Consider the following 14363-nt stretch of genomic DNA (forward strand, 5'->3'; position numbering starts at 1 on the left):
CACTGGGCTAAAAGGTAAGCACTGGCATCACCACCACTGGTGGCATTTCTTGCAAGAAACAGCTTAGGTACCCGACGAGAGGCAGGGCTCAGGACACACCCTCTCATCGCATTCTAATTGATTAGTTTAGATGACCCTTGCCTAGTTTGCTGCCTTCTGTGAATCCTATGCTTAGCAGCCTATCTCTCCCCATATAGGGAACCTAAGTGCCTAACTCAGGTGTTGTGAAAACAAGTGACTTTCTCGTCTAAAAGTTAAGCCCCATAGTACTCAGCATTGCAATGCCTAAAGTCCCATTGTGAACCTGGCCCCTAGTATACCACCTCTAAAGGACTTTAACACATGACATTTTTGAAATACTAATACAACTGTGGTTTAGTTTGTGATATTGTATATAGCAGTGTGTTTTAGTAGGCAATTAATTTATCGTATAGATAACTAGAAGGGATCATTAAATCACACAATGTAGATTAAAATAAAGTAGTATTGACATATAAAAATAGCTAGCATAAAAATAGCAACTTCATGTTTTACAGCAGCTAATACATTTTAATCAAAAATTGAAAAGATTCCAAGGTATTTTAGTTCCAGAGGAAAATTCAGACCTACGATGTTACTCTAAATTTACTTATGTGAGTAGCTTCACTGAGTTTGCATGCATAGGAGATCTGGTCCTGAAATTACATGTTGGTTGAACGAAGAAAAGGACACATTGAGAAATCTATGCATATACCAGTTCAAACTTGCTATAGTATTATGCACATTACATAGTCTTCATTCTAGTTAACATTGTTCTACCGTTACCTATACTTTCGTTTCTGGCATGCTTTGTTTTTGTTTTTGTTTTCTTCTGTTCTTCCACATTCAAGAAATTCTGTTAGGCACTATAAAACATTACCACCCAAGATGCCTTTACTAGAGAATGGTACTCACTGGAATATTTACAGGTAAGTAAGTATTCACTTAAATTATTTAAACAAACATACACATTATAATAATATAGTGGTACTTTCTAGAAAACTTTAACAGATAAAAACATGTACTTATAAACATTCAACTATCTAAAATTAACTCTTACATAAGTGACAAACACTTGCAACCTCTGTATTGTCTAGAATTCTTCTATCATTAAACTCTACTGAAATGTCAGTACTGGAGTTAAATAGTATTACAGTTTTCTTTTCCTTATGTCTCATTTTTCTTTCTTTATGTGTATGGTTTTGATTACATGTGAAATTAAATTTTATTTTTATTTTAAATAATTTTAATTTATAAAGCTCAACTCTGCCTGCATGTGCTAAAACCAAATCAGTGATTAGACAGGATATTTCACTCCTTCGTGATTGTCTTAATGCACAAATACCAAGATTTACAGACGAACTCTTGGTTAGGTAAGAACTGAGTAGAAGTGCCCCTTTCTGTTTAGTATGTAATATGGTTTTCTAAAGTAAATTAGCTTCACTCTAAACTATTTTTACTTGAGATATACTGTATCCTGTCCTTCTGTGTTGGTATAGCAGTTGTTACTAGTAATAAATATTTAGATGTATTGTTTTAGTATTTCCCGTTCCACTTTCTCATAAGTATGTATTGCGTAGTCTCATTTTATGGTCTTAGATACTTAAGATTTTTTATGCAAACAAGTTCAAACATAATCTTTCATTTGGTTTATTTTTAAACAAATATTTGCATTGTCATCTAGTCAGTTCTTTTACATCTTTATTAATTAAATCATTGTGATACCACATTTTTATGTAAAGAGAACATTATTTTATTATTTAATATCTAACATTGTGTTCCTTTCTTTGTTTTCTTTTTCTTTCTCTTCTACCATTGGATGCAATGCACTGGCACTAGTGAACTACAGCCCTCCCTTGACAGGGCTAGGAGTGCTAGTACCAACTGCTTGAGACCAGATACTAGTTTGCATTCACCAGAACGAGAAAGGTATAAAGTAAAGACTTATGAATTTCTTGTCATCTGTGCTGGTGAACTTTGTCAGTTTTGTTTGTTTCTCCATATGAGTCTTCTACATGTCTGTACATTCATATCTGCTTTGGTATTTGTAGACATTTTTGCCCCTATACTCATATATGCCATGCAAATTGTGTGTTGCAGTTTATAATTGCTTCTGGCTTCTTCTTTCCCTATTTTTAGTTCAAGCTGATGTCATTGTTTACAAAAGTCCTCAGTATGCTGATAATAACACTGCAGTGTTAAGTGAGGTGAAGGAGCACCACTTGATTGTTAATCTTCATTATCATCTGCTAAGATGTATTACTTTTATTTCTTGCCCATTCTGCAAATTGCAAATGAGATGGTGTCATAAAATTTACAAATTATATGAATTAGGATGCAAATCGTGAAATCAAACTCTTATTTTTCAAACCAAAATTGTAATTTGTATAACAGCGTGTACATTAATTTCCACAAACCAACCAACCAACTACATTATTTTCTTAATCTAATCTGCCATATCTATTGTTGTTTGTTTAAAGTATAAATCAAAACAATGTAATGATCTTTGCACTATATAACACTGTACTTAGTTTACATAAGCTTCAAGAATACATTTTCAGCAATTTAAATGAAATATAGTTGCATTTGTTATGTTGAATAGAAACATTTAATGACTGCTTTCTAAACTTTCACCTTTAAAGCTAGTGTAGTTCAAAGCCACAGGGAAACCAAATACTATGGACAGATTTTGTAATTAGATGTGAGTATGTCTTAACAGAGAATTTTTGAATGTTTGCAGTATTCTTGTCTAAGAATTCTTGTTTTCTATAGCGTGAAATCCTGACCCCACTGACGTCAACAGTAAAACTCACATTGGCTTCAGTGGGAGTAGGATTTAGCCCATGGTGTAAATACTCAATTGATATGTAGGGTAATAATGTGAATTTGCTCATCAATCAGTCCAGAAAAATTGGTTATTGAAATTAGCAAACCACTGAGCATTTTTGTTGTTGTAAAGTGATGAGCAGAGTAACAAGCAATCTATAACTAAGGCCTAGGATATTAATGTAAACTTTTTGTATGGTTTTAGCAACAACAAAAATATTCCAAAAAATAGTTACATTTTCAAAGCAGGGCATGTGGTTTGCTGTATTAATTTCAAGGAAAATCATGCCACTAAAACACTGTACATCATTTTGAAAATTCTGGGAACAATAGCTGGTCACCGTTAAAACATCTAGTTATAGGGAAAAAGTCTTCTCTGAAATCTAAACCCAACTGTGAAGCTATGTAGAAGCCTCATGTTTCCATGATGGGCAGAGTCCCCTGGGAGGCAAATATGAGGGGGAAAGGAGTCCAGGAGAGCTGGCTGTATTTTAAAGAAGTCTTATTGAGGGCACAGGAACAAACCATCCCGATGTGCAGAAAGAATAGCAAATATAGCAGGTGACCAGCTTGGCTTCACAGAGAAATCTTGGGTGAGCTTAAACACAAAAAGGAAACTTACAAGAAGTGGAAACTTGGATAGATGACTAGGGAGGAGTATAAAAATATTGCTCGAGGATGCAGGGGTGCAATCAGGAAGGCCAAAGCACAATTGAAGTTGCAGCTAGCAAGGGATGTGAAGGATAACAAGAAGGGTTTATATAGGTACGTTAGCAACAAGAAGAGGGTCAGGGAAAGTGTGGGACCCTTACTGAATGGGGGAGACAACCTAATGACAGATGATGCGGAAAAAGCTGAAGTACTCAATGCTTTTTTTTTACCTCTGTCTTCACAGACAAGGTCAGCTCCCAGACTGCTGCACTGGGCAGCACAGTATGGGGAGGAGTTGAGCAGCCTTCAGGGGTGAAAGAACAGGTTAAGGACTATTTAGAAAAGCTGGACATGCACAAGTCCATGGGTCCAGATCTAAAGGATCTGAGGATGCTGGTTGTTGTGATGGCAGAGCTATTGGCCATTATCTTTGAAAACTCCTGATGATCAGGGGAGGTCCTGGATGATTGGAAAAAGGCAAATATAGTGCCCATCTTTTAAAAAGGAAGAAGGAGAATCTGGGGAACTACAGGCCAATCAGCCTCACCTCAGTCCCTGGAAAAATCATGGGGCAGGTCCTCAAGCAGGTCCGTTTTGAAGCAATTGGAGGAGAGGAAGGTGATCAGGAACAGTCAACATGGATTCATCAAGGGCAAGTCATGCCTGACCAACCTGATTACCTTCTATGATGAGATAACTGGCTCTGTGGATATGGGGAAAGCAGCGGACGTGATATATCTTGACTTTAGCAAAGCTTTTGATATGATCTCCCACAGTATTCTTTCCAGCAAGTTAAAAAAGTATGGATCGGATGAATGGACTATAAGGTGGATAGAAAGCTGGCTAGATCTTCGGGCTCAGTGGTTAGTGATCAATGGCTCAATGTCTAGTTGGTGGCCGGTATCAAGCGGAGTGCCCCAGGGGTCGGCCTGAGGCCAGTTTTGTTCAACATCTTCATTAATGATCTGGATGATATGGATAGATTGCACCCTCAGCAAGTTCATGGATGACACTAAGCTGTGGGGAGAGGTAGATATGCTGGAGGATAGGGATAGGGTCCAGAGTGATAGATAAATTGGAGGAGTAGGCCAAAAGAAATCTGATATGGTTCGACAAAGACAAGTGCAGAGTCCTACACTTAGGACAGAAGAATCCCATGCACTGCTACAGGCTGGGGACTGGCTGGCTAAGTGGCAGTTCCACAGAAAACGACCTGGGGATTACAGTGGATGAGAAGCTGGATATAAGTCAACAGTGTGCCCTTTGATGCTAAGAAGGCTAACAGCATATTGGGCTTCATTAGAAGGAGCATTGCCAGCGGATTGAGGGAAGTGATTATTCCCCTCTATTCGGTACTGTTGAGGCCACATCTAGAGTATTGCGTTCAGTTTAGGGCCCCCCACGACAGAAAAGATTTAGGAAATTGGAGAGAGTCCAGTGGAGGGCAATGAAAATGATTAGGGGGCTGGGGCACATGGCTTACGAGGAGAGGCTGAGGGAACTTGGCTTATTTATTCTGCAGAAGAGAAGAGTGAGGGGGGATTTGATAGCAGCCTTCAACAACCTGAAGAGTGGTTCCAAAGAGGATGAAGATAGGCTGTTCTCAGTGGTGGCAGATGACAGGACAAGAAGCAATGGTCTCAAGTTGCAGTACTGGAGGTCTAGGTTGGATATTAGGAAAAACTATTTCACTCAGAGGGTGGTGAAGCACTGGAATGCGTTACCTAGAGAGGTGGTGGAATCTCTATCCTTAGAAGTTTTCGAGGCCCGGCTTGACAAAGCCCTGGCTGGGATGATTTATTTGGGGCTGGTCCTGCTTTGAGCAGGGAGTTGGAATAGATGACCGCTTGAGGTCTCTTTCAACCCTAATCTTCTGTGATTTTTGCCCATCAGGTCTTCAGCCTCATATGGAGTAGAAATTACAACACTGGTTGATGATCTCCTCTTAGTGAACAGTGTCCATGTTGATCCTTTGAGGTCTCTCAGCAATCTGTAATACCATTGAACATAAGGTTTAGTTAAATAGCCTGTGGTCCCTAGCTAGGGTATATGATATCACTCTGGAGTCGTTCTGTTTCTAGCTTTATTAGAAGTCCCATAGGATGGTTGTGGGTATTTGTTTCTGTCCCATGGGATCTCTTGTGTGGGATAGCACAGAGTTCAAATAGTATATGATGCTTTTGTGGTAAATAATAAGATGACTTGGGTTGTGACTCCATTGACATACTGATGAGATGCAGCTCTTTTAATCAGACCCAGATGGTATTTGTTTTTCCAATGCCTGTCCAATTTTGAGAGCAAGATGCAAAAGATGAATTTAGAATAACGCAATGCTTTCGGTTCTGGGGGGAAAAGATTTTCCAGGGATTTCAGACCTCATTATTTAATGTAGCTGTCTTCTCTTCATCCAAGAGGGTTAGCAATCTGTTAGCTATATTATACTTCATCCAGAGCCATATGTTGAATTCTTTTCTTATTTGCTTTGGTGGACTTTTTCTAGAATTTATTTGTAAGATTTTATTCAGCAGATACCAGTTACTCCACATATTGAACCATGGTTGGTTTGTGACCATCATGTCACTGTTTCTGAAGTACATTCTCCTTTTATGGAGAAGTGTAAATAAAGAATTCCTACGGTGGTATTCCAAATTTCCTTCACAGGAATTATAAATTGTGTTCGGGCTCCCTTTTGTCTCAGAAAATATAAAGTAAATGAAGTGTGAAATATGAAGTTTAAAGTGCCTGCACTTGCATTTTGAACAAGGTGATATGGGCTGTGTTTAGTGTACTGACAATAAAGCACTTTGTTTGCACATTAATGTTTTATTGGAAATAGTATTGATCTTTAAACTCTGTGCAGTATTGTACTTGTCACCTGAAATGCTACATCAGACATTTTTAGTTCCTTAACAATAGAATATAGACTACAACATTCAGTGGCTTAGCCTTACTGTACAATCATTAGGAGAGTTTTTATTCCCGTTTTTGAAAACTTTTTTCAACATAAATTTGCAAGGTTTCATATAGCTGGAGTTAAGCTCTTCATATATTGTACCGTGGTTGCTCTATGAGCATCAGGATGCTGCATCTGTGTAATTTAATCTTAACATAACTCCATTTGAACACTGTCAGGTGGAATGCTGGCACTGGCTTTCTGCCCAGTGTTCCTATTAAAGGCATCACTGCATGCCTTCCTCTGTTACTTTATATGGCAATGGGTCCGTACAAATGGCAATCAGGACTTCACAAGACATGCCCAGAAAGCTTCCCTGTTCCTAAGGCTGCTTAAATAAATTGCTGTGCTGTGTTAGTGGTGGCAGAAAATGTTGAAATATACATTGCAGTTCACTGAGTGCCACAGGCAACTTCATTTATACAATTTGAGTGGTATACGGGCAAACTTTCTCATAGTTGACAGACAAGAACTACACAATTTTAAATTATTTGGGAAGGGTCCTACTGGGAAACAATAAGGAAGACTGTTTAAAACACAATGCCAGTGAATTGTAGGAGTAGGGAAGTGAAAGGAATGAGTTTGGGTACCAGTGGATGAAACTAAACCATTGAGCCTAACTGCAGATGTGAATAGAGCAGATTACCTAGCCATGGCCGAAGGCTAAGTTAGCTCCCTCTTTAAAAACTCTGGGCTGGTGAATGTACTTTGACTACATAATATATCATAGATAAATATCTATAAATAAATAATTATAGTAATAATAATGCTGAGGGTTTCTTCAGCATTTTCTCCTCCACTGTAGGTAACTGAAGGCAGAACATGCCTAGCTAGGGTGACCAGACAGCAAGTGTGAAATATCGGGACAAAAGGAACCTATATGAGAAAAAGACCCAAAAATCAGGACTGTCCCTATAAAATCAGGACATCTGGTCACCCTATTCCTAGCTGAAAAATATGGATTCTGTGCCTTAGGCCTCGTCTATACTAGAAACTTCTGCCGGTATAGTGCTGTCACTTAGAGGTGTGATGATTTTTTTAAACATTTCTGTACCGATAAAAGTCCTACCATAGCTGCATTTATACCATAATTACATAAAGGAGCTTTTGCTCAGGAAACCGATACAAACGTTTCTGGCAAAAGCACTTTTTGGCCCGTATAAGCTGTGTCTACACTAAGAGGGTTTGCTAATATAGCTATACTGGCAAACTTTTTGTAGTTTAGACCTAGGTAAAATTTTTGCCACATATTAATAGCCTGGCTGTAGAGCCAAAATGCTTTCCACAGCTCTCTGTGACACAGTGTGCTATAGAATATGCCTGAAGACTTCAGCACTTATTTGTTAATACATGTGCACACATACTCACTGCATTTCACTTATTTTGACTGTCTATTAGTATTCATTTTGATTAAAATACCTGAGTGATTGAAGTTTCTATGAGACCTGCAAGACATACAGGAATTTATATAGCAGACAGTAACACCCTGAAACATAGATAAAAATAATCCAATGTCACCAACTCTTAGGGCTCGTGTGGACGGTGGTGTAATGATATCTATAGGGGAGTGATATCCAAAGTGCCCTAACATATCAGGAATGGTCTAGTTATTACTTAGTCCTGCCTTGAGTGCAGGGGACTGGATTAGATGACCTACTGAGGTCTCTTTCAGTTCTACACTTCTGTGATTCTAAAGTATGCATTAATTGGTCCATATAGACCCTGCTGGTGTGCACTAAAGATTCCCTAGTGCACTTTAACATTGTGCTCAGGAACCTTTAGTGCATACCAGCAAAGTCTATATGGACCAATTAATGTAAAGCACATTAGGGTGCTTTAGAAATCCCACTCCCATAGGCCACATTATCTCACTGTGTAGACAAGCCCTTTGTTTTTGGCTGCTTTTGTCATTGTTGATCTGCCTACTGGCCCTGGTTTTTTTCACTCTGTCACTCTGAATTCTGGTTTTGGTTTGGTTTTTAGTAGGCCATCTTATTTCTATCTATAGATTTCTCTGTTGCCAGACACAGTGGTATCTGTGGCCTCAGTTTAGGAAATCACATAAGCACATATTTAGAGCACAAGTGTACTTTCTTGAATCAGAGACTCATCACCCAAAACACAGTAGTGTCTTCTCGGTGTAGTACAATCACAATCTTCATATAGGTCAATTAGTAATATTTTATTGATTATTAATAGGTAATGTTATGGCCAATGATAGTTATGCAGTAACACCTGATGGCAGTTTTTATTTACGCTATAGGAGCCCAATCCTGCAAAGACTTAATACCAGTCATAGTTCCATTAGTTATGTTTGTAGGTTTTGGCCTTAAGTGATTCTTTAATGCAGGTCTGAGCAAATAAAATTGAGGAACAAATCAAAGTGATTGAATTAAGTAGAACACTCCGTATGTATATCTTACAACTGGGCTTTTCTATGGTCATATAGAAAAAGTAATAATATTGGCTGCTCTGTAATCATGACTTGATAGGGATTTTTGAGATGGTAAACTCTGGTGCCTTTATCTGGTCTTCATGACCTTATGAAATCCTAGGATATAGATATTTGATGAAATTCCCATGAATAGTTATTAAAAAAATTGGAGCTATCATTTGTTCTTGACCTCATCGGCCCTATTCTGCTCCAGGATCACAATATTTTCATATTTTTATAAATCCATTAATAAAACAAAACACCCTCTAACATTAGGAAAGTAAGTGTGTTTACACTGCATGTTTTTTAGAGTTCATGTTTGACTGTGACTATTTGTATTTGAACTAATTACATAACAATATAACAGCTGTTTATATTAGGTATACACTATGTTGGGTTTTTTCCTCTTTTTCAACCAGTGTAGAAGAGAGTACATTGTTGCATGTTTGTCTGCATTGTAATGTTGCACATGCTTTGTACAGTATATAACAGGGGTGGCCAAACATACTGGCCCTCCAAGCTGCATATGACAATCTTGAGAAGTTCGAGTGCCGGGGTGCACCTGCCAGGGGTCGGGCCTCGGGCTTCAGCCCCGTGAGAGGCACCTGATGGGGCACAGGGCTAAAGCCCCAAGACTCCCCTCCCCGCTAGGCAGAAGCCCCTACTGTACCATCCCACTGCAAGGCAGAGATCCCAAACTCCCCCCCAACCAGTCTGGTAGGTGGAGAATGTCGGGGGGTCTGGGGAGTTCTGTCAGCCACTCTCTAACTGTAAAAGAGCCGCATGTGGTTTGCAAACCACAGTTTGGCCATCCCTGGTATATAAGGTTAAGCGCCACTGAAATTTACGGAAAGAGAGTATGCTGTCAACGTTCATAATGCATGATGACCAAAATTAATAACATTTTGTAAAAATGCACTTTAATATTTGTAGAGGATATCAGCATATTAAGGGCTTTGACTGAGTGCACTGATGCATTAACATTTTCTTTAACCCTTGCTTTGGAGAGAAAAAGTAACTAACTGCTAACAACCTATTCCCTTTGGAATCTTTTAAAAGAGCTACCTAAATGTGAAGTGATGCTAAATCTCCCTGAAACTTTTGTTATTTGCATGTTCCGTAAGTGAAACACTGTTTCTTAATAAATGGACTGGAAGGTTGCCTCAGAAAGTGAATAGTTCATGTAAAGTATTACTCTGCTAATGTAAATATATAGAGATATATACAATGATTTCTTGCCTGTATTTTCAAAACTAAGCAGCATTAGGTTTATACTATATTATCTTTCCATTGTGATTGAGCCTTTTTATTGTTCTAAATCAAATGAGCTTTTGAAAGAAAAAACTATTACAAATATGAATGTTCCCCCACCCCTCCCACCCACGCTGTTTAAAGATTTTTTTTCTTTAATTTATAAAATCAATAAAAAGAGACTGGCATGAACTAATAAAACTTGATTGCACATTTTTTTGAATATAAAAGAAATTTTATAAGTTTACACTAGTCCAGGCACACAAATATATACTAATTAATTTCTCTTTGCTAACATGCAAATTTATAATATTTACTCTAAATATAACATTATTACCTTGACTATTAAATAAGGATATCCTTTATTTAACCTAGACTCAACAATAATAGTTAATATATTAAACTTCTTAAAATGATAATTATACTTAGCAAGATTTGTGAGAGCTTCTTGCTCCCAAGTGTCAGCCTTACCTTTTTGGACAGGTTAACTTCACAGAATCATAGAATATAAGCCTTGGAAGGGACCTCAGGAGGTCATCTAGTCCAACCCCCTGCTCAAAATTTGATGAATCTCATCTCTTCTACTTGTCTCAGCTATATAAAGGAATTCAACTCAGAAGTCAATAGTGGCTGATCCTGCCTTTTAAAAATTTGTTGTCTGTCTCTGTAACAGTGCTCAGCAACAAAAGAACCTGAGATGGATGGTGTCACAGGCTCTCCTCCTAGAAAATAAATAGTCTTTGATGAGCATGTAATGTAAAGAGTAAAGACACATGCTTGTCACCAAGGAAGCATTACCCCTTTTAGAAGATGTAATATCCTCCATTGCTACAAAACCCAGAAAACTTTCAGAGCTTCTGTGTGTTGGCAGCCTCAAAGAAAATTTTGGACTGCACAGAGCCCTTCCATTGCACATTGAATAGGGGTCTCTACAAGCTGATGAGTAGAGCAGATAGTGACATAGGATGAGCTCTAGGAAAACAGATCACTTTGTGCCCCACATTCTGCTGTTAACAGTGTAACATGATGCTTTAATCCTCTTAAAGGTCTCTTTGTAATTTAAAACCATGTATTTTTACTGGAAAAATTTTGTTTAGTGCAGTTAATGGGGGAATAAACCCTTGGGAAAATGAAAGAGGAAAATAACAGCCAATCAACACCTGAAAAGTTCTTCTAGTTTATAATTCCAACTTCTTCTATTGAATAACAGGTTTTTAGATTTTCTAGCATTTGAGGATGTTTGAAATACTGTATATGCCATGAAAATTATTTAAATCACTCTAAATTGTGCATGCTTGTACACTCATTATAATTGTTTGTATAGTGTACTGCTATATAGAAAATATACCACAACAAACAGCTATAAGAATAGTGTATCCAAATTTCTAAAAAAATTAGTAAGAATTATTATATTAAAAACAATCAATTTCATTACTTTTTGGGGTACTTTTCCAGTCCCAATTCCCATACCTATTTTAATTTTTTCACTCACTAAATATTTTTTTCCTGTTTTATTGAATGGGCAAACAGGGGTAGATGGTCCCCCTCCCTAGAGAGGAGACGACCTACTAGTCCCAGGATTCATATCCAGCATGCATCTCCGGAGGATGACAGGTACTAGCCAACTCCTCCTAACTGAAAAGTGGCTTACTGCATCTTGCACTCTGAGAGAAGTATAATAAAGTTTTAAAAAAATATTTAATAAACTTTAACTATGACAAAATCAAAGTAAAGTGTCAGCTCAAAGTTCATCTCTGCATTTTGTTGAATTATTATAAAGCACCTAGGAATGTGCCCCTGGTCAAGTCTTCTGATTGTGTGAACATTCCAAGGGATAGTTTCTGAAAACAAGATGTCTAATCTGATGTAGAAACTTCCATATTAATGGACTGTTCATTCTTTCCCCCGGCCCCCGTTTCTGTAAATGTAGTTTTTTTTCCCCTGTGGTGCTTTATAATATATTTATCTGTCAGAGAGCCTATTTCTTTCTTTTTTTTTAATTTAACCTCAATTATGTTTCTTTCTCCGCAAAATGCTTATGAGAAAAAAATCAGATACACAGAGAGAAATATTAATTGGTATATATAATAATTGGTATGGTTATGAAATTCTTTCGTAAATTAAGGTTATCTTCAGGGGCAGGTTTTCCCTACAAGGTAGGTTTTGACCAATAATGCAAGTGCTTTGGATCCACTTTGTATGCTGATTTGCCAGTTGTGATGAATGTAAGCACCTTCCATTGTTTTGTTTCATGCTCTGGTTTTCTTATTCAACTCAGTTTTGATGCCTGGTATTTTTAATAGTAACGTTCTTCTCGTATGTTGTCATTTCTTCTACTAGATTCACTTTTTAAACCAAATAAGATATTAATTCAGCACTTTGAATGTAACGCAAGAGCAAGATTTTATTTCTACCCTTTAAACCCTGATGTGTTATAGTAAATCTGCTCATTCTTAATTTTTTAAAAAAGTTTGTGCAGTTCTTATGAGGTTTAACTCTCAAAAGTACAGTATACAAGTAACATTACAGTTTCTGTAGTGCTGGTCTTCTCTTTCTGCTTAAGAGCTCCTACATTTATGCCATAGTCTGTTTTGCCTTGCCTTGGAAGTATTGCCACCAACTTTAGTGGGAACACTATAGCTATACCTGGATTCCATTTCTATGTGCAATAGTATGTTTTCAAATTATCACATGATGTTTTTTAATTCCAAAACTGGCTACATCTTGCAGTCACTGCATACCTAAACATTTAATTGACTGTAGTACTGAGTCCAATGTGATCTCTGTTTTTGTATTTTGATACTTCCAAAAGGACATTATCAGTAAAGATAGTACAATTAGTACATATAGTCCATATTTATGTAACCTAGTGGATGGTTTAGGTTAAGAATTAAGTAGAAGTTAGGCTAACTTAGGCCCAAAACCTAAGTGTAGAGGAGTATGGGAAATTGGAGTTGCTAGTGTGAGAAAGTTGGAGATAAGTTGGAGACAGCAAGACAGGAAATTTGAATTTAGCAAGGACGTGATCTAGGGTTATATTGCTGCAATGTTTTGGTTATAACTGGTTTGAGCAACGTTTTTAATAAGTGTTTTGAGAATTTTGTAATGTTGTATTAAAATGCTACCTATATTGATAGAATGGGAAGTAAATTTAAATAATGTGTAAGGTAAAGAGCCAATAAGGAAACGATGGAAATATAATTATGGTAAGGGGTAGTTTAATGTTAATTAATATTATAATAGGTGGAAAAAGGCATAGCCTTGCAACATTGCAGGGGAGTGCCAATTAACTGTTAGGTTTCAGGATTATAAGGCTGTACTTCACGCTGTTCTCAGTGGACTGATTACTCACTGATATACACTATTTCATCTTTGAATATATGTATAATTGTAGTATTGTGTAAGTAGTAATTGCATACCTGTTTGCTTACGTAATCATTTTCCTTTTGAATAAAGTCTCCTTGTATTATTTAAAGTGTTGCCCAATGGTCCTCTACTAAACAAATTTTCTGTAATTACAGAATTTTCTATAGCCAACTTGAAAACTAAGTTGGGGTTTATTACACCCTTATCTTTAGCAACTTAATATTAATTGGGAGCATTTCAAGATAAAGGTTACAAAAGGTTACACTTTCTAAACGATAAGCATTTTTGAGTAACTCTTTCCTCTCACTATAATAGCTCTTAGAAGTCCATGAAAAGTCTCTTATTGACTTTGATGGATCAGGCCCATCATATGTAGGGCCCCTGGGAGAAATCCTGACCCCATTGACATCAATGGTAGTTTTGCCACTGACTTCAGTGGATCCAGTATTTCACCCTAATACTACAATCCTTACTTAATCATCTTTATTCTTGGTGTCATTGGGACTTTTGCCTGAGAACTTCAAGATTGTAACCATCGAGTGTACTCCTGACATCTGTTTTTCTATCTTTGTTTTAATAAGTTTATTACATTAAAGTGTCTGCATAAGAGGGAAAACTATTATGGTAAAGGCTTTTAAATCATAAAAATATTGTAAAATTTTCAGTTTGATATAAGTGTCTTTCTACAGATGTAAGAAACATTAAGAAGAAACATTTTTCTTTCTTTTCATTTATGTCTCGTTGGTGTGATTTCCTGGCTGAGGTGCAGAAAAAGGCGTGCATTAATGCCGTACTCTTTTTGCTACTCAGATGCTGCTTATTTGCACTTTCTTCTGTCTCCGCGACAGACAGAAGTTACAGCAA

General features: G+C 37.2%; 1 protein-coding gene across 27 annotated transcripts in view; it reads left to right on the forward strand.

Moving 5' to 3' along the window:
• The window catches only part of RIMS1 (regulating synaptic membrane exocytosis 1), a 513389-nt gene that overhangs the window by 347517 nt on the left and 151509 nt on the right, over positions 1-14363 (forward strand). For 12 of the 27 annotated variants that reach the window (XM_084623248.1, XM_084623228.1, XM_084623249.1 and 9 more), the window contains 2 exons: positions 1858-1947; positions 11664-11747. The exons of 4 other annotated variants lie outside the window; for them this stretch is intronic. In XM_084623248.1, the coding sequence (XP_084479374.1) occupies positions 1858-1947; positions 11664-11747 (174 nt within the window). The remainder of the gene's footprint in view (positions 1-1857; positions 1948-11663; positions 11748-14363) is intronic. 11 more of the 27 variants (XM_084623254.1, XM_084623232.1, XM_084623236.1 and 8 more) reach the window with 1 other exon arrangement.

This window comes from Lepidochelys olivacea (genome assembly GCF_965140295.1).
Source record: "Lepidochelys olivacea isolate rLepOli2 genome assembly, chromosome: 3".
Taxonomy (NCBI): Eukaryota; Metazoa; Chordata; order Testudines; family Cheloniidae; genus Lepidochelys; species Lepidochelys olivacea.